Raw genomic sequence first — 21,829 nt, 5'->3', positions numbered from 1 at the left:
GAAGAAGAAGGAAAGAAGAGGAGGAAGAAGAAAGATGAAGGGAGGAAGAAGAAGAAGAAGAGAATGAGAGGAAGAAAAAGTTACCTTGGTGGCTTGCGTGAGAGAGAACCGAAGGGCATGGCTTTGGCGAGAGAGAGAGAATCGTGAGATCAGATGGGGCAAACTTCTCATTGATCTTCTCACGGATAGCTAAATATTATTTTTTGAAATCTGCAATCTTTTTTATAAAATCATATTTCAATTGTTTGATATCCCCTTCCAACACTTCTACCTTTATTCCCATCATAGATTCCTGGATCTAGCCCCAAACAACAAAAGAAACAGCAAAAAACAACGAATCTAATCTTCAAACAGCAAAAATCAGCAAGACGAAGGGAACAAACACATCATAAATTAGCGAGGAAGACTTATATTTCAACCTAGACGGCTCTGATACCAATTTGATAGGAAGTTGATACAATTTCAACAAACCAGAGAACAGCTCAAGAAATTTAGGAAGGACACACAAGAACTCTATTTTATTGAAAGAACTAAGAAGAAAAACACAATACAGCTGGATCTTCAATTAGAGATGAAGATCCAGCCCTCCCAAATCCCTAGCCATCGTTTAGAGCCCACTCAACCTAAACAAAACTAATTCCGACAAAATCAAGCATAATCTGAAACTACCCCATAGTTAGCCTTAAATAGGCTCCTCTAATTCCTCACAAATCAGTCCCTTTTCCCTAAATAATTTCCTCTCAAATTTTAACAAATTAAATATCTTTTCTTAATTCTCTCTCAATTGTAATTAAAGCTTGCTTAAATAATTCCCCTTGATTCCTCCTTACATAATGAATATCAACTCCCCTAGGCTTTTCCCTAAATAATTCTCTAAGATTTTAATTTCAAATTAGATTTCTTTGCCTAATTAATTCCCTCTGAATTGTAATTAAAATTTTTCTAAACAATTCCCCCTCTCTCTTCTTGCCCGCCCACCCTAGTGGGGCCCACCGGCTTAGCCGCCAGTCCATCATTAGCTTCACCTATTGTAAGCCTATATAAACAAAAATAAGCAGCAGGAAACTAAAACCAAATAAACTTTAAATTATCATCTTATATGAAACCCATGCATGAAGAAATTATAAGACCGTCTTGCAGTCTTATTGAAAGGGATGGTATCAAATCTAAGGCCAGCATCACCCAACCATATCTCACAACAAAATTCTTTAGTTACTAGCATTGCTATGTTTAATTGGGCAAGTAAAAAGCCTGTAGACCAAAATCATGGTAAGACGACATAAGCCAAAAGAAATTACAAGCTGGATTCCAAGAACGGCTCATTTGGTTGGTTGTAGATGGAAAATACGTTTTAGAAAGTGATGATTTTATTTTCATTCATTTTAGTTAGGAAAATGAAATCCTTGTGATGGATTTTGAAGGCATTTGTAGAGTTGAAAATCCATATTTATTGCTAATTACATCCAACCAAATGATAGAATTAATAATTCATAATTTTTATAAACATGAGTTCTAATTTCAAGCACACAATGAGAACAAATGTCCGAAAACTTATGATCAAGTCGATTTTTCTACCTGCCCATCTATCTAGCTTTCTATTAAGAGATCATATTAAGTGTCATATAAATAATGAAAATATTTTAGTTTTTGATAGGAAGAATAGATTAAGCAAATTATAATTGCAAAGGTTGGGCATATCAAATATCAGGATGTAAATAACACGATGATATAAGCACTAACGCCAAGAGTTACATCACTATAGCATTATGATCGAGAAAACAAAATATTTGTCTTCAATTGACTGATTAATGATACTTCATTCAATAAACAAAATACATATGAGATTACCAAACAAACTCTACCCACACATACCAATTCCTTTTCAAAGATGCCAAAAATTTAACCCAAACTGCAAGTTACAAAGCATCATAATGAAAAGCTAAACACCTTGAATGAGGGACAAATATAAACAGATATATAAGACTGACAGAAGAAAAAATAAAAAATAAAAATAAAATAAAAAAACAAAAAAAATATAAGACTGACAGACTGCAACACAATAACTCAGCACCAAAGCTAATAATGATTCACGACAATCAGAGATCCTATATCGAGAGAATGGATATATTTTAAAATTAAGAAAATAAATATAACAAGAAAAATTCAGTACAAGTAGCCTGTTTATCACCTCCTTTCTTCATTTTTCTCCAATACTGCTTTGGCCTCACCAACCCTTCTGTTTTCTTCTTGAACGTGATCATATAAACTCTCAGAATCTGTTAAAATACTAGAATTTTCAACAATTTTCAATTCTGAAAGAAAAAAGTTCCTTATATATTCACTTGGAATGATGAAACCGAGGGATCCAAGAGCATCCTGTAAAAATTGAAAAAAAATTAGTCAATAACTGATTCCAAACTCACTTAAAACTTAGCTGTAATATCTTTGGTGAGTCTTTCAGCACTATTAGGTCATCTAGTTCTAAACGTGGTAGGGTCAAAGACAAAAAAATGAATTTAACCTAAATTAATATGTCATTCTCACTGAGCTGTCATTTTTGAGACACACGGTAACATTAGTCAATAAGTTGCATGCAAATACGTTTCCGAATTTTAGCACAAAGTAATTCAACCAAGTATCGATGGAGCAGAGTCTGTATATCATTGACCTATGTTCACAATCTCTACAAAAATAATAATAATAATAATAATAAAACAAGTAAAGAATTTGAAGATTCAGGATTTTGGCCAGGTAAGGCTTCTTTTCATCCAAGTCATGACCTAAAACACTTAAAAGTTAAAACTATGACAAGCAGTGAAAGAAGTTGGACAACTCCACACACATTATGAATCTCACAGGAGAAATCGGATTGTGTTTTAATTTATGTTGATTTTAATAAAGATCTTCAATTTAACCTTCAGTAATACTAATATTTTTTATGTAAATGATGTTAAAAAGGATTCACATATGTATATACATGAACCAAAAATGTTTTCATGTTTCTACATGCACTTTGTCTGGTAATGGAAATCTAATATATATACTAATTAAAAACTAAAGTTGTGTGCCAATGAGCAGATTGATGATTTGAGAAATATTTTACTTTGGTATTCTATGTTTTTTTATGAGTTTATTAACTTATTTTTGCGAAGCATGCCTATGATTATGAGAGCAAGTTGTGTTCTCCAATATTTATTTTGAATCAATTGGCTCCTTATTTTAGCTTTAGCTGATTCAACTGCTGGTTCCTTGGTTCAGCTATTGGTACTCTGATTTTAATGTTTTGCTGCTAATGATTTTGTAGATGTGCTTTTGGGCCTAACTTCTCTATAGACTTGCGATTGCAGCCTTAAATAAGCTTTTGACTGTTGAATTCATATGGTTGTTATTCGTGATGCTGTAGCAAAATGGTACTTGTGAATTCTTACAGTGAGATTGTATTGTGAGCCATATTATTCCCCAGGACTCCGACTTTCGTCTACAGTTTTTGCAAGCATATCGGTAAGTAGTTTATTAGCCTAATGGCATGTTGCTCCATTCACATCTTACATGAAGGGGATTTAAATGGGGATTGCTACTACCGACTTAATTTCCTTTTTTTTAATCCGAGGAAAGGATGTTACGATTATAAATATGGAATTTCGAAGACATGTAAATAACAGTCTAATTATTTAATGAAATTTCAGTTTTTTCCCTAAAACTTATGTTCTTATTAGATATTAAGTTCATTGAGTAGTATAAGTCTGATTGTCATTTTTGTAAGGAAGTCGTCTCCTTATACCGGTGTCAGGCATCTATCTGTTATTTGGTGATTTCTTAACTTGTTATTTGTTTTATCTACACATTTTGTGATTGATATTTTAAGGCGTGGTAGTTTTATTCAAAGTTGCTACAATTTTGGATTTTTAATTCCATCATAAGGGGCTGTTTGGCAACAAGATTTAACTCAAATAGGATTTAGTTAATATGAAGTTAGTAAATCCTGAGGCAGTTAAATCTTGAAGATATAGTAGAGGTTAAATCCTGTTAAATCTTCATCTATTATTTGACTATTTATTTCAAGATTTAAGTCTGTTAATTGAAATAAGATTTTAATAATATCTAAAAATTGGTATAGGTTTAACCACCTAATTTTAAATTTAAATAAATATACATTAATTTATTACAATAATTGTTATATGTTAATTAAATATTTTGACAAATTCGTATTGGTTTATCAATATATTAAAAACATACTATTGAACATTAATTAACTTAACTAATTTTCACCTAATAAAGCATTAGATGTTAACTTAAGCAAATCAAGGATTTATTAGGCTATTTTCTATTGTGTGTTAATTAGGGATTATTTAGACTTAACTAAAAATAAATTAGTATATAAATATTTAATTAAATTGAGTATAATGAATAGGATGCTAAGTAAAGCTAACTAGATACTAATTATGATTTTCTTAATAGGGCTAATTAAGGATTAATTATACAGATATATATTATTTAATTAGTATTTGATTTCCTAGTAATTAATAAATTTAAATTAAGCTGATTAGGCATGTGCGGGAACCTTTTCCTCACCATCGTTCGTCGTTGCTCATAATTGCGTGAAGGGAACGACATTTATAGCTTCGGTGTCGAGCATTTTTCCTCTTTACCATTCCATTGTAGCTACAACATATTTTACATGAAGAGAATGATGTCCAACATCAAAGTCATAAAGTTTGAGCTTGCTTTCAATCGGCTGCCCATTTATAATTTAGTAAATCCAAGATTTAGAGAGAAAAAAGGGGAAAAACGACGTTATCTCAGGATTTAATTTGTCGTGATATTTACAAATGTGTTTGTTTGTTGGATTTAGGTTAAATCTTGCTACCAAACAACCCCTAAATCCAAAATTGAAGTGTGAATTTTATGGTCTTAAAATTTTGAAGAATTTTTAAAATTATCCAATCATTACATTATTACTAAAGGAATTTTACATTTTTATTTTGATTACATTAAAAGAAAAAAGTACTTGTTTTAATTATAGGTTTGTTAATTGTGAATTCTAAACTATGAGTGTTTCAATTTCATTTGTAGCAATATTTAGCTATATTAGGAAATTAGAGACAAAGAAGACTAAGTCCTACATCATATAACACCTAAATCATAGTTTTAAAGGCAATTGGCACCAAAATCATTTTAATTTCTAATCAGCACCATTGCGTTAGAATAAAATTTTTAAGGGCAAAATCTTTAAATTCAATTTTTTAGTAGTTTTTTGTTAAGGGTAAAATTAAGAGCATACATGTATTTAAATCTGCGCATACATATATTCTAATCCTTTAGGTGATAGCCTAAAATGCAAAATACAATAAGATGTATCTAGTTATTCTAGATACAAGTTCCTAGAAACTAATATATGAAGCAAAGTAGGATCTAATGGTTCTCAAGAACTATAAAGGCCTAAATCTATTTTGATAGGTCAAATCATGCTAGTTTAAAATGCTGTATGCCTAGTAAGAAGTTAAGGAAATAAAACAAACATAATAGAAATAAATATAAAAATAGTACTTGAAAAATTACATAACTATTATGATACTTTTGAGAAATATTATATATAACACTCAAATTTTATTAATTTTTTACAAAACTAACACACAATACTTCAATTTTTAATAATAAAACTAAAACCTTAAACAAAACGGCAAAACTATCAATTTCATTCTCAATGGTTGGTTAAACTATCAATGAGGGTTAAATCCAATAATGGTCCTCCAAGTATTTATAGGTGGATAATTTAATCTCAAAATATAATAATTCTCTAATTTAATATGTTGACTATATAAGATCAATAAAAAATGGTCCCACAAGACTAAATTGTGATCAATTTTGTATGATACAAGGACTAAATTAAGATCAATATTGAATCCTAATTTCTACATGAGAGCCCACTTGATCAATTTTATACAACCGAGAAGACTAAAATGGAGAAACTTGATACTCCATGACTAAATTAATCACATATGAATAGTAGGACTATTTTAGGATGACTAGACCCTTATAAGACTAAGCAACTACAAGAACTCTATGTAACTACTTGCTAATGAAAAATCAAGAAAGAAACAAGAATTACATGATTATGCAAGAATGCAAAATCACGAAGCTTGCTTTCCAATGAATTTTTGTGCAAGTGTGAAGAACTTTGCACCAAGAAATGAGTATTTGGGCGAAAGACTGCTGCTGTACCGTCAGATTTTAGCAATTTCAGCCACCAACATGGCTTGCAGCAACCTTCCAGATTCACATTACAATGGCTGAAGCTATTTCAAAGATGACTAGAATTACCGCCACCTACACTAGGTTTCGGAGCTTGCTGGAATGGCCAGATACCCTCACTATTTCACCTTCCCAAGCCACCAAGATTTCAAAAGAATCCATCAAGAATTGGGATATGGGAACCCCACCAAGAAAATAGTGCCGATTTGCCTGGTCAAAAGCAAAGAACAGAGACCTTTACTCTGTTTATTGAAGGAAAATGGACCCTTACAAATTTCCAGCTGCTGGAGTTGTGCGGCTATTTGCAATGGATAGGCACCAGTAGATGAAATGGACCCTTACAAATTTCCAGCTGCTGGAGTTGTGCGGCTATTTGCAATGGATAGGCACCAGTAGATGGACTCCAAGTGCTGAAATCAATTTTAACAGTCTTCAACTCTATTATAACCACCAATCCTATGGAATACTTTTTTTCACTGCTGCTTCTAGATTTTCTGCTGCAAGAACAGGGCGACAGCCATTTGAAATGGAAATGATAAAATCAAATAGATTAGGAGAAAGGAAAAAACAGGCGATCGATTGTGGAGAAATCCAAGACTACACTACGATCTCCTCCCCTCCTCAACTCTACAAAACTTGTGGAATCCACCTCAAAATAGGGAATCCACCATCTGACTTAAGAAAACTTAAAATAAAACACAACCGAATCCCCCACCCTTTCTAAGGGGATGGGTTATTCATGGGCTAACCACTCCAAATAACCTCTATGCCCCCTTGATTACTAAATTATGAAGAAAAATAAGTCAAAATCTCTAATAATTAGTAAATTAATTATGAAAAAGGACCCCTCCTAATACTATGTCAAATCTGTTTATTGATTTTGGTCGTAGCATGCACAAATACTTGGGTATTGGATTTGTATGTGAGGATGACTTTTGTAGTAGGGTTTTAATTTCCCTCATATTTATTTTTGGACCTAATCTCAAGCAACAAAAACTTCTCACCTTCTGTGAAAAATGTACACAATTGTGAAGATAATAATAAATAATTTCTTGTAAAGAACTTAATCTGTAAAATAAGAAAAACTTTAAGAAAAGGAACACACCTTAGTGCATTCACGTTTATCTGGGGAATCAAAGAATATATCTTTGAGAATCTGAAACAATTCCATTGACCTCGAGGCCAATGCCTTCATGTTCTTAGAAGCAACTTCCCTTGAATAGCAAAAACTTCTGAATTCCATATCAAAATTTTGAGAAAAAATGCTCATTGGTTCATCTACACAATGTCGAATGTCATCTCTGTTTGAGTGGACAAGCACCTGGATGTACTCAAATATTCAAAAAGTATAACTTCTTGAATGGAACAAATATGCCATGGGGCACAATGCAGCTTCATAAAAAAGATATAAAAAGCTGGCAAAAAATATATAAAAAGGGAAACCTGCAAAGCAGAAGCTATGATTTCATGTAAAGATGGCTCTTCCTTCAGAACAACCACACAAAGCAAGGACAATGATTCAATTTTTTCTGATATGTCAATTGGATACCGACAGAAGGCAGGAAGAAGATCCCATAGGCTATGGAAACATGACTGCAGACTCTTCCGTATGGATTCTTTCTTAACTGAGAAACAAAATCAATCATATTTTAAAAGTTCTTAAGATGATGAATTTTTAGCATTCAGCATTTCAGGTTATACCTTTTTTACATGATTCCTGAATATACTTTGCCAGAGGAGCAATACTATCCATAAAATATTGTAGGGATGCTCCAACTACATATTTCTTCAAAATAGGTATGATCCATGAATTAGAAAAGGTCGATTTATCCATATCAATAGCTATGGGCACCAATGAAAGCAGTTTCTCAGGACCCACTGCAATCACAGCTGCCCCAAGACACTGCTCTAGCTGAGAGAAGAAAGTAAAACAGCGATGAATAATCCAATATTACAATTAGCAGAAAAATAATTATCATAATATTTCTTCAATGATCATAAAAGATTTAAATATGCAACAGCCTCTATTCTGACTTACATGCTTCATTTTAGGTTTCTCCTCATCTACGTTGAGTGCAAATTGTGCTAATCTGAGCAAAATTTCCTTCATGAAAAAAATTGAGGACCCACCTAGAAACAAGATTTATGGAATTAATAATGCTCGTTAAGATAAAAAATAAAATAAGAAGATAGAATTTATTAACTAAATTGAAGCATTTCCAATAATTCCTCGCATAAGCTTAAACAACTTTTGGCAACTATTCAGTGACTTCCGATGTCAATCAATTGGACGTAAGACATTCTAATACAGATCAAAAAGCAAGTAAAATTTTGAAGATGAAACTCTATTACTAAGCACCTTCAAATCTTTAGTGCCTACTGTTTATTGGTGCATTTTATGCAGGTCATGGTATGCTTTTGTATTTACATCAGTGCGTCTATGAGTAACATTTGCAAATATTACATTTGTTCTAACAAGATAAAGATATCATTTGACTTCAAATAATCTTCCAATGGAATGCATCATTCGTTTTTCGAACTTGCAAATAGACTCTAACACTTTTATGCTTTTGAGGAGACTTCTTCTCAAGCAGGACGAAATGATAAATTATATTCAATATAATATGACCATCTAATCAAGTTACAGTTCAAACAAGTACAATTTATCATGGGCCAACCCTAAGGAGTCAAATCAAATAACAAAAGAGCTCAACCGAACCAATTTTAATGCATTTCTAGACCCATTATCATATGTCAAAATTCATATTTTTCATTATTAAATTAATTTGAAATATAATAAGAATAACAATGTCCTTATTTAAGATTTTAATTCCTTTATATATAATGCCTTATGTATGGACTTTCATTATTTATTAATTCAAATTTTTGAAATTAGATGGATTCAAAGATGAGTTCCTACAACCCTTATTTTGTCTTCCTAGTTTATTTTTCTCTCGAGGATTCGATAACCAAATATCTCATGGATTAAGCACCAACGGCATGATGAAGTGAAGTTTGATATCCTTTTTCTCACTTTCATTCATATTCTCTATTAATATTCACCATTCCACTGCATATTCTATGCCAACAACTCAAATTTTCCTTCTTTTATAAAAAGAATTTGATGTGGGAGTTTTTTTTTCCCCAATCAAAACTCTGCCTTTTTCTCATTTTCATTCATATTTTCTATTAATATTCACCATTCCACTGCAAATTCTAAGCCAACAACTCCAATTTTTCTTCTTTTATTAAAAGAATTTGAGGTGGGACTTTTTTTTCCCGATCAAAACTCTGCAACATGGGATTTACCATATATGAGCTTCAAATCCAACAACTTGGCAAAAATTCCAAAGCCTTCAACAATCAAACAAGTTGAGAACAGTAAATAGGTGAAAATATAAATCTATCTCAAATTTTAACTTTAAGCTAAAGAGATGGGAAGGTTTCAAGATAGTTTCATGGGTTGTTAGAGTGATAGTGAAAGATTAGAGTATGATAACTAAAAATAGTGATTAATTTTAGAATTTTGGAGTAGACTTATTGCTGAAATTTTCTACAGTAGATGATCATATTTTCTTTGATAGAAAAGCATAAGATTATTCAAATCAAAGGCTTAGGATGTTAGCTTAATTGAGGTAATTATAAATCATTTGAATAAATAGATAAATCATAAATTTATATGTAAACTGTTCACAGCAGATAGGCAGAAGATAATAGGAATTAGGATTATGTGGAAGTAGTGTGGCCTAATTTTGATGAGATATTAAGTGGTTTAAGGCTTTTGGAAGATGGTGAGGATGTACAAGAACAAGTTTAGAGAGGTAGAGAAATAGCTTAGAGTTTGCAAACCTTGATTGTAAATGATTTGTAAATCAATCTAAAAGCCAACAACGCAACAACAACTTGTAGCCACAAGTTTTAAAAGAGGTAAAAGCTATTTTTTATTGAAGCATTGGGGTATAAATAATAATAAAACGATTTAGAAAAAAATGAAATATGCCAAAATTCCCTCCTTCAAAATTCACCCATTGGTTATAATGACAGACCTCATTCACTCCTATTTTGAAAAATAAATAAATCACTCTAAATAGAAAAGATTCATTGAAATCTTTGATTGCCATTAAGAATCCTCTTTTTGGGTTGATTTATGAGTTTATAAAAGGGTATTTAACATTTAAAAAATTTCGTAGAAATCTTATATGATTGACCCCTCAAATTCAAAAGTAAAATAATAAAAAACAAATTCTGACTAATATCATAAAATTTGGCCTTTTTAGTTGATCTAATGAGATGACTGCTTGCTTGTCCTGCACTATAGTCCAAAATAACAAATTTTTATAAATACTCTTACTAAAAGAAAATTAATCACAATTTGTACATACCTTAAACTCATCTATTTTAAATTTTAGGCTTATCATAGCAATATTATTGAAGACAAATCTTAACAATTTTTCCCTTTATGCAAATCATGTGGCAATATATTTGAATCTCATATATGACCCTTCAACAACCCAAACTCTCTAAGCTCCTAAAATGCCAGGGGTTGAGCACCATACAAACACATAAACACAAATAATATAAGAACTTGACATCTACAAGAGAGCTATGAAGAATAGATGCTGCACACCAAGATAGATTTACTGATCATGAAATGCATATGAAACTGTTGGCATGGCCTAGCATTGGAAATAGAATATGCAATAAGAGACTAATCCACCTGATCGTCTCATATAGTCTTCTCCTAAACATGCATCGCCTTTAATCTTTAAATTTTGAATTGTTGAAATGAAACTCATTTTTTCTACTTTTTGAGTTACAAGTGCCGCAACACAAATGATGATTAAAATTTTAGCTCAACTCGAAGCTTTACCATACAGCAAATAGAGATCCTTCTTTACTTCCATAAGAAATAATGCAACATTACAAATTTTAAGAACTTAAACATTTCTTGAGAAAATGCATCCATCTTGACGTAAAGCACTCAATGACATCAAATTATTCCTCTGGTCTAATGGACGTTTGATTCTTATTGATGTCCTAATCACATCATTATGCATCTTTAACTTCACATTAAAGTTCTTCTCATACAAATCTGGGCAATAACAAATGACTCATTAGTGTAAAACAATTTCATATGAAAGTGCAAATAATCTTAGTAAAAAATTCATCGATCATTACATTGCCTCTTGCTGTCAAGGACAAAAAATCTCTTAAACTTGCATCCTACCATTTTGAAGTTAAAAAGGCAGTTATAGATTTATCATTTTATGACTGACATTAAAATGGGGCTCATTCCTCTCCAAAGCCTGAAATTCTTTCTTTGTGTGTCCTTTTTTTACTTCTTTTTTTTTTGGCAATAGAAGCAATCAGCATCATTATACCTACCACATACCTTCTACCATAATTAAAGATACACCCATTTTTTAATTATTTTCTCCTAAATAAGGGTATAACTGAGTTTGTTCTGCTTGGATTGGCTTGATAAATAACTCATAAATTGAGCTCATCGAACTAACAAGTCAAACTTGAATCAGGGCTAACAAGATTTGTAAGCTTGTGACTTAGCTCGTTTAAAAAATGTTAATATAAAATGCAATTAAAATATATTAAATTCAAGAGTTTAAATATTAAGTAATTAAAATTCTTTAAAAATTATATCTCAAAACCTCATACTGAGTGATTTTTTATTATTTCTCTTATAACTTCTCATTATTTTTATCGATTAATTACAACTACTTGAATCAAATTTATTTTCTCTTTCAAAATAAATGAGTCAACTCCTGAGTGGTTGGAGCTCATAGAATAGTGCTTGAGCTTAAGTTCAAACTCAATTAATTAATCAAGCTCAAGCTCAAGGTATAGGCAGTTCGAGCTCGACTCGACTCATTCACACCCCTTCTCCTAACCAACAATCCCTTATCAATTTTTCATCTCCTACAATTTTAAGCTAAGCAACTACATCTTTAGAACAAGTGAATGCTAATTCATCATACAATTTAATATGAAGGTGTTATAAGAAGGCATTAAAAACCACAAGAGTAATAAAGATTTATCCTCTCAATCAAAGTTGTGAAAATTGGACCGGACATCGAACCGGAAGAATAAGAGGTTCAAAGTTCAATGGTTCAACCGGGGTTGAATTGAGGTTGAATTAGATGATGTAATAAATATTAAAATTATTTAAATAAGATTTAAATAATATAATAATGTTGTAATAAGTATATAATCATATAATTGTGTGACTAAAAAATAAAGAGAATTCATGCATAATATTTTTTAAATTTTTAATTTAAATATTTTTCAAATTTTAAATTTAATTTTTAATCTAAATTTAATTTACATATAATTATATAATTATAACTAATTAATGTTAAGTATTTAAATATAATTCATTCATATGATAGGAAAGTTTTATTTTGTATGGTTTATGTAACTTTTGCTTTTGCATATGATAGGAACTCACATGGAGTGCGAATAAATATTAATATTTTTAAAATAATTTTATTTTATTTATTAAATTTAAATATTAAAAAAATAAAAATCATCTAAGTTTTAATTAAATGTTAAATAATATATATATATAGACTAAGTTTTAAAAATCTCACTTAATTTTTAAAAATCCCGCCTAATTTTTAAAAATACTGCTAAAATTTAAATTTTCCCTCCCATGGATGGCGAGCCGGCTCGAGCTCGTTTACAGTGAGACGAGCTCGAGTTCGAGCTCGACCCAAGCTCAAGTTCAAGCTCGCTTTTCATGTAACGAGTTGAGCTCGATAAGGGCCAAAACTCGACTCGACTCGTTTACACCCCTAGTTCACGATTGAACATGTCAAACCAGCCGGTCTGTTCCAATTTTTAAAATTATGCTATCAATAACTATCAAATATAAATTCCACAAATCCCAAACAATAGACTTAAACTCATTAAAATGAGATATAATAGTTACCTTCTTGCATGTGTGGTTAGTGCAGCCTGCGCTTTTGATAATTTTTATTGGTGATTTATTGGAGAGCCTTTTGGTCATCAATTAAAACACTAATTTGAGCAACAAAGCCATTGATGCTATTTCATTCAAGCCCTCTAACAAGACTTCATCCGTTAAACATTCTTGGATCACCAAGAAAGCTTTTTCATCCATTCACTTTTCTTCGATCATTGTCTCAAGCATAATTGAACACCCCATGAGTACCTTCAAAAATCCTATTGAATTGCCATGTATCATATAATGGTTCTCCAAATCACAAAAACCTTAAAGCCATCAAAATTTTCAATCGTACAGCTCAACCCCATTATATTCCTTATTAAGAATTGATAGCAGTTAAGAAAAATCTATTTGTTCATGCAAAAGCACCTATATTAACACATATGATAAATACACAAAAAATAAAAAAATTTAAGTGTTTCGATCAAAATGCATAGCCCAAATCCCAAGAGAGCGTAAATGAACCAATACATTATCGAACGTTCACGTGCATAGACAAATAGTTTGCAAGAAATGCTCTTCTCAAAATTCAAGTACACCCAATCTTACCATAAAGTGAAGTCTTAAATGTATTCGGCTTATAAAAGGGAATCATATTACTATTGCATAGAAACAAATAAGATAGATAATAAATAAATAAATCTAAAACGTACTGAACGATCCACACTTTACTCCAAAATGACACCACACGAGTCTTATCCCTTTTCGAATTTCTCAACAATAGCAAAATTTTAGTGAACGACCAAAGTCTTCTTTTTCTTTTTCTTTTGCTTTCTCCGACTAATAAGAGTTTAAGGAGGTAGAAATCTAAATCTACAACTGGTTTGAGTTTTAACGTGGAACTAATCCAAATAACAAAATTTTGAATCTAAGCCTATCTAAGAACAAACAGATCATTTATTTTAACTACAAACTCACCTATTTTGAATTTCTTGCTTATCTTGACAATATTATTGAGGAAAAATTCTACCAGCTATTGCATTAATTAGTGAAAAGATGGCACATATTCCTATCAAAGAACAGAAGGATCATTTGTATTTATCATAATTTAATCTATTTTGAATTTTGTGCAATTTGTGCTTATCTTGATAATATTATTGACGCAATACTCTAATAACAACTATTGCATTCAATTTATGAAAAAATGGTATCCCAAATTGAACCCAACATAAACGTGCAATTTATACAATTAATGGGCATAGTTGGGCTGAGTTTTTCATTCATGGTGATTTTGTTTGCTAGTTTTGGTTGAGAAAACTACAATCAAACAAAATAGAAATTGAAAATGTTGTTCTTGTAGGACTTGTTACTCCTATGTGCAAACTAATATAAAAAAGTTGAAGCATATTTGGATAAATATGATCAGCCACAATAACAACAAACATTTATCTCACTATGTATAGTCGACTACGTAAATTATTTTTCTCTATTGTGTCCTATTAAGAATCAATATCTCAACTAAAACTAATAAAAAATGTCATTTCTAATATACTTTTTAGCCAAGTCTTTTTCGGTATAACTCTACCTTTCTTAACATAAGTCAGATTTAATACATCTACTCTCCTAGCAGGGTTGGGTCATCCAAAAACCAATGTTCTATGTGACCAAGCCATCTAAGGCTTCACTAATTTTATCTTCCACTAGAGCTACTCCAACTTATCATGTATATATTTGCATTAAAAGTAAATTGATTCATCAACATCAACGCCCTCACCTCTGCAACACTTAACTTAATTTTATGATTTTCTTTTAATGACCAACATTTTGTGCCACAAAGAATTGTAGGTCTCACCACCAACTTATAATTTTTTTCCTTGAATTTGAGGGGTACTTTTCTATCACACAACTGGCCCGATGCATTCCTCCATTTCAACCCTCCAACTCAAATTCTACTAATAATTTCCCATTTATTTCACTAACTCTTTGAGCAATAGACCTTAGATAGCTAAAATGCACTCTTTTTAATGAATAGATCACCTAATATCACAATCCTACAACTAGATCTATTACTACTAAAATTACACTCCATGCATTCAGTCTTAGATTTACTCAATCAAAAACCTTTAGATTCTAAGGTTGACCTTCATAATTCAAGTTTTTCATCAACTCCCTCTCTAGTCTTATCAACAAGAAGAATATCATCAGCAAAAGTATATATCTTACATCCTCTTGCAAATGTCTAGCAAGAACATCAATGATTAAAGTAAAAAAAAGGGCTTAAAGCTGAATCTTGATGTAATCCAATTTAAATATAAAAATACTTAATCAAACCACATTGTTGTTAAATGCAAGTAACAGCTCTTGTATACATATCATTAATAATTTGAATATAAGTATTATTAACTCCTTTCTTTTCTAAAACTCTCCAGAGCACTTCTCTTGAAACTTTATCATATGCATTCTCTAAAATAATAAATATCATATGTAGATCCTCTTTACTCTCTTTATACTTCTCCATCAAACCCTTTCAATAAATGTATAGCTTCCATATTAAACATACTTGGCACCAATCCAACTGATTTTGAAAAACATTAATATCATCGTAACCTATGCTCTATTCCTCTCTCCCATAATTTTAATGTAAGACACATTAATTTAATTCATCTATAATTCGCACACCCTTAAGCATCACCTTTATTCTTAAAAATAGGAGCCAACACACTCCACTCATTTGGCATCTTTTAGTCTTCAAAATAATATTAAAAAGCTTAGCTTGTTAGGTCATTGAGCTAGCTCATGAGTCACTTATGAGTCAGCTTGACTAATTTACACCCCTAGTTCTAATATTATCACAAATAACTTAATTCCATGAAACTCCAACTATTAGTTTATTACACTTAAAAACTCTTGGTGTCCAAACCTCCTATCTCATTGTACTTAAAAGACATATATGATCATGTGAAATCAACCCTATCATTTCATGTGAGAAACCCACGTGAAACTTATGCCTAAAATTTAGGTTACAGCCCACTAATAACAAATCGTTCTCCTAATCATTTCTACATTTCTATTGGAATATCATCATGTCCTATTATTTTTCTACACCTCATTTTCTTCAAAGGCTCTCCAACTTCGTTTTCTACTAATATCAAAAAAATATCTCTATTGTCATTTAGGGAGCTAAGGTCATTAAAGTCAATCGTACTCTCAAAACTTCATTGAAAAGTATATAGAAATATCACATCTACCTATGTTAAATATCCTCTAAGAAAAACACCTTTTGATCTTCATTTAAATCTTAACACTATCATTGCTAGGTCTCAGATCCTGGATGAGAAAAGTGAAAGGTTGTGTTAAGTTATCGACAACCAGCATAAAATTCATCGAACAAACATGACATGAAAACTTAAGTATGATCAGCTCAGTTCGCTAAATTACTGGAACTGAATCAATCAATTATGTCAATCTTCAAACAAACTAACATATGCACAGCCCTTAATGTTGATGAAGGTAACAATCATAAATTCTTAAACACATAGATTCAATCAAAAAAAAAAAAGAATTATCACCCAAAGTCCTTGATCATCCAAATAGAATAGAAGATTGGCACAGAAATTAGATAGCAATAGAACAAAAGAGTTTTCATGAAAGAAAGAAAAAAAAAATTAAAGGACAGTTTTGAAGTGCGGAAGAAATTAGCAAAGAGCTTCACTATTAGAAAAATACAACAACCATAGAAGACATCATCTATTTAAAAAGGGTGAATGTCACGAAGAACCAGCCTCAAACATTGTTTGTCCTATAATTCCTCCATAAATAAAGATGTGCCATAGCATCACAAACATTGCATCTTCTGCCTTAAGCTCTAACCAGAATACCTAGTGGAAACAATATAACTGAATTTCAGATCAGGAATTTTCTGAGTAACTGTAAAGATGAGTTTCACCATTTTTTGTGTGAAAGGAAAGATGATATCAGCCAAATTTGAAAAACAAAGATAGAAATCACTCTTCTCATAAACTATAAATATTAATTTGTATGTGTTTTCATTCTTCAATGAAAGCCTAACCTATGGACTTGGATAAAAGGCAAATCTATTTTGTCCACTATTCTTCCACAAAAAAATAAAAACACCATCATTAGTAATGCATCTTCAATCTGATTCAAACAGTTGATTTAAGAGCTTTGTGACAATAATTAGAAGTTTTAATAAACCAAAATTTCATTGAAGCATATCAAACTTCATAAAGATATCATACTTGAGTTCTTTTCACATGCAGAGTTCCCAATGAATGAAATGTGAATCTAATCATGGAATTTAACAGTAATAAGAAACAATAAATTATACACCTAACCATGCAACTCAACAACTTTGAAAAGTAAAGCCTAGTACAAGTATGGTCAACTTTACAAGGAATTGGTTTGACTGATCCTGAGACATTGACTAAGTACTAAAACAACCTGATAAACTATAACACAAACCAATGTGCGCCCCTATAAATCACACTCCCTACGTGTTAGTTATTATGACACTTAATACAGATTGGCATGTGGCAAAGTAGTCTTAATCAGGTCTAAATTATCCAAGCTGATGACAGCCAAGACCTAGGAATTGCTGATGCTTAACTTAAACTAAATCTTTATCATGCCAAGTTTTCAAAAACTTTTTCATTCTTGATTTTCATATAATGTTTAAGTTATACTTGCAACGATTCCTTCATCAATCCAAGGGGGAAGAGAGCGTGCAAAGCTGCAATTAGGCATGCATCCACTTTCACAAAGTACTTAAGGTCACAAAATTTTCTTGTACTTCGCACTATGTCATCTGCCAAGTATAGAATCATGCCTGAAATCACGTAGAAGAAATTAGCATCCTAGAATCATGCATGAAATCACGTACCATGAATGAAACTCAAAAAATTATTGATGAGAGAAAGAGATAGAAATAAAATGCATCCATTTCTGGCTCTTAAAAATGATAGAAACAGTTTGTGTGACTGTTCATTAATAAGGCATTGTTTTGGCCACATGGTCCCACAGAAAATTAAAGGCAACCAAATCATTGTATCCTTAAATAAAGTTGGGTATCATTTTGATTTAAAACAAAATAGTACTGGAATTAAATTGGATAATCCTACGAACCAAAATTAACAGTTTCAACTATGTTAGAATAAGTAACCTTGCCATTGTTGTATAAAGGATAAAGGGAGCATAACTAGGCAATGAGTCCATCTACTAAATTAATGGAAATTTCAACGTTGATGTTTAAATCGTTCATGCCATAAAGAAAACAAAGGAACATACCGAGTTTGAGAAACAAAACAGACATGACTTCCAACATATGCTCAGTAGGAAAAATGCACTTTTTTAGCATTTTATCGGATACGCTGCAAATAGAAGCAACTGCAGCTGCTTCAGGACTACTCTCTATCTTATAGTTGTCTGATTGACCTTTGCCCAACCTGAAAAGGCTCTGATTTATATGAAAGTTTATCAATTCTTTCAGAATATCAGCAACAAGCTTCGAAGTATCAGAATCAGATCCCAAATATCCTGAATATTCCAGCAAAGAAAACATATATGAAGCTACTTTATTTCTAAAAATAGAAGCAGATTATGCAGTTCAAAACTAAAGTACAAGCACAAGAGCCAGTTCAAGAAATGTAAGCTTAATGGCAGGAAAGTATGAGTAAGGCTAACCAATACAGCTTTTGCATAAAATGCTTTAAAATTACCAGCAAATTTTAGATGTTAAGGAATCAAAAAATATTATCAAACTATACTAAGCCAAAGCAGAGTTTCTAAATACGCACCTATAAGAGAAGTGAAGACAAGAGGAAGGTATCTTATCCACATGGTTGGAAATACATCTCCAAATTTCCTTAAAACATTTTTCAACAATGAAGATGCAGAAACAATAGTATCTACAGGATTCTTTTCAGCAGAGGAGACATATGATGTAAGAGCAGATATGACGTTTTCTGCTTTGGGGACAAGAACTTCAACATCAGACTGCTCCAGCAACGCTTCAAAAATTCTTAGAATGTGTCTAGTTGGCCATGAAAAATGGCAGCCAAGTAGTTCATAGGAATCAGACAAAATTTTCATTCTAATTTTATCGGAAATATATGGAAGCATAGTATTCAGAACATTTAGCATGCGGAGGGCTTCCAAATGCTCAGGTTTGGACGTGGTGTTGTTCAGAGCTGCATTTGTAGGTTCAATTGAATAGGAGTTTTTCACCAACGCAATATACTTTCTATGCATCCGATGTACAACTTTGCTAGTCTTTTTGACAATGGAGGAACTACGACAATTTTTTGAAAACTCTTCAAGACATGATTGGGCACATCTGCGAACCTGCATATGCATCATCCATTATGATTAGCAGAGTTATTAATAAATTCCTAAGCGAGGAAGAATTGAGCCAAAGTCTCTCATTTAATGTAGACATCAAAGAGCAGATAGTCCGAAAAATAGCATCATCATAAACAAAAGTAAGCACTTATCAATGAAGAACAGGGACATCTTCAATGTTGTGTTATTCAAACCCATAACATATAATTATCAGTCCTTTTTTTTCTTTTCTTTTTCCTTTTTTTATAAAAAAGGATAAACATAATTATTTAATACAAACAATCGAAGCTGCTAATCCATTGCAAAAATAGGGCAAATTATAAGGTTTGGACACCGGACGTGTTCGGAGCCCAATGAAAATACGCCACATCACCTACTACTCGGTATTGAGCTCGGTACTGAACAGTACCAAGCAGTATCGAGCTCGGCACTGCTCAGTACTGAGCTCAGTACTTCACAGTACCGAGCTCAGTACTACTCAATACTGTGAATACTGAACGTAAGCTGTGTCAGGTGTCCGAACCCAATAATCTCTCCAAAAACAGGTAGGTGACTTTATAGAACATACTATCTAACTTCCTCCTTCAAATAACATAAATGATAACATCAAAGCTTCTTCTCAGATAAGTTTTCTCTTGTATTAATGGAGAGATTATTCTGCGCGGACACGGGACGGGAGAACCGTCCGGTTACGCTCGGTACCGAGGGCCATACATTTTTGGTGTGGCGTGGCGCATTTTTATTGGTCTCCAGACACATTCGGACTCCGCACAGAATAATAAATCGTATTAATGAGCACCTTGCATGCTATGTCAACATCAGTATGAACGTCGGTGGGTGGGTGTATGATAGGAGGTTGTTGATGTATGTATAAGGTAGGAAGGGAATGTCATCTGTATTCAGATTTAATATCTGAAATTAATATTTGACAGCCTAAAACAAATACTTGCAAGTTTACACCCCCAACATGAAAGAATTATTACGTCCTCCGACCGGATGCCGAGGAACATTCGGTCGTAGGCAAAATCGCGCCTATACCGAGGTGTACCGAGTTTTTTGATCCGAGGTGTACCGAGTTTTTGCGGTATAGGCGCGATTTTGCCTGCGACTGAATGTTCCTCTGCATCCTTACACCGAACCAAATAAAAGTTCCCCAACATGAGAACGAGGAATGTAGATGTCCCACAATAGAATTGCCAGTTAAATTCTAAAATGACCATATCAAATAAATATATAACCAAATCTAACGTGCATTATGAGGTTTGTACGCATTTCAAGTAATACCATTAGCTATGCCTCCTTTTCTGTCCGCAAAAAAAAACATAAAAAAATGTACCTTTGGACGTTTATCCACTGCAAACAGTAGCAGAGTCTCAAGAGGCAATTCAATGGAAGACCAGTCTTCCAAATCCAACCTCAGCGCCACTAGACCCAATGACTTCACCATAGACCGCAAGGTACCGGTAGATAGACCAGCGGAGGGATCCCTCAGGAATGAAACAATAACAAACGCCGCATCTTTAGCCCGGGGCTTTGGCAAGGACTCTGAAGGGAGAAGAGGGAGCACGATGGCCAAAAAAGCAGAGAGGGCAGCAACACCTTCCCGGTCCCACCGATCAGCGTCACGAAGCGCCGTAATGGCGGCGGCGAAGTATGCTGGAGGCGTAAGAGGGAGACCTTCCTCTGAGAGGATGGACTGCATAGCGGCGGCTGTGGCGCAGAGATGGCGATGCTGCTGTGCGGAGGACCGTGCATAGCGCTCCATGAGGACACGGCAGACATCACCGTCACCGCGGAGTTCGAGGATGGACAAATGCTCTTCTGCTTCTTTCTCCTCATTATTCTCCTCCACTTCTTCTGCTGGTCCTCCCCGAGCAGCGTTATGCTTGTTATTTTTCTTCCGCTTGGCTGCGAAAGCTTCGCCGCTCGTAGGCTCTTGGGATTCTGCTTCGCCAACGACGGTTTCGTCTGATTCTGCTTTACGCTTCATGCCTCCTTGCCTGATACTGCAGAAAAAAACCTGATAGGGTTTTAAGTTGAAAATCTAGGCTTTAAACCAAAAGGCCGATGCAAGTATAAATCTTCCAGATTTAATAAATTCTATGTGACTTAAGTACTAAAATTTGATAAGATATATTTTAAATTAAATTAAATTCACGTAAATTATTTATTTAGCTCTTTGTTTCGACAATTAAAATTGTGTATATGATTACAATTCTTATTATATTATTTTATATATATTTATATTATTTATACTAATTAGTTTGTAATTAAAATAATTAATTATATCAATAAATA

At 32.5% G+C, this 21,829-nt stretch overlaps 1 protein-coding gene across 2 annotated transcripts in view; it reads right to left on the bottom strand.

Annotated features, from left to right (window-relative positions):
* The window catches only part of LOC110114061 (RRP12-like protein), a 41,025-nt gene extending 19,435 nt beyond the window's left edge, over positions 1–21,590 (bottom strand). For both annotated transcript variants that reach the window (XM_028700560.1, XM_028700561.1), the window contains exons 1-8: positions 20,868–21,590; positions 18,988–19,534; positions 18,479–18,727; positions 8,291–8,382; positions 7,954–8,164; positions 7,696–7,877; positions 7,358–7,573; positions 2,189–2,376 (exon numbers count right to left, since the gene is read on the bottom strand). In XM_028700560.1, coding sequence (XP_028556393.1) covers positions 2,189–2,376; positions 7,358–7,573; positions 7,696–7,877; positions 7,954–8,164; positions 8,291–8,382; positions 18,479–18,727; positions 18,988–19,534; positions 20,868–21,521 — 2,339 coding nt within the window. In that variant the 5' untranslated portion in view covers positions 21,522–21,590. The remainder of the gene's footprint in view (positions 1–2,188; positions 2,377–7,357; positions 7,574–7,695; positions 7,878–7,953; positions 8,165–8,290; positions 8,383–18,478; positions 18,728–18,987; positions 19,535–20,867) is intronic.
* Between the last annotated feature and the right edge of the window lie 239 nt (positions 21,591–21,829).

This window comes from Dendrobium catenatum, unplaced genomic scaffold (assembly GCF_001605985.2).
Source record: "Dendrobium catenatum unplaced genomic scaffold, ASM160598v2 fragScaff_scaffold_1557, whole genome shotgun sequence".
In the NCBI taxonomy this organism is placed as follows: domain Eukaryota; kingdom Viridiplantae; phylum Streptophyta; class Magnoliopsida; order Asparagales; family Orchidaceae; genus Dendrobium; species Dendrobium catenatum.
The sequence above is the reverse complement of the archived record's forward strand: the minus strand, read 5'-3'. Positions and strand labels throughout refer to the sequence as shown.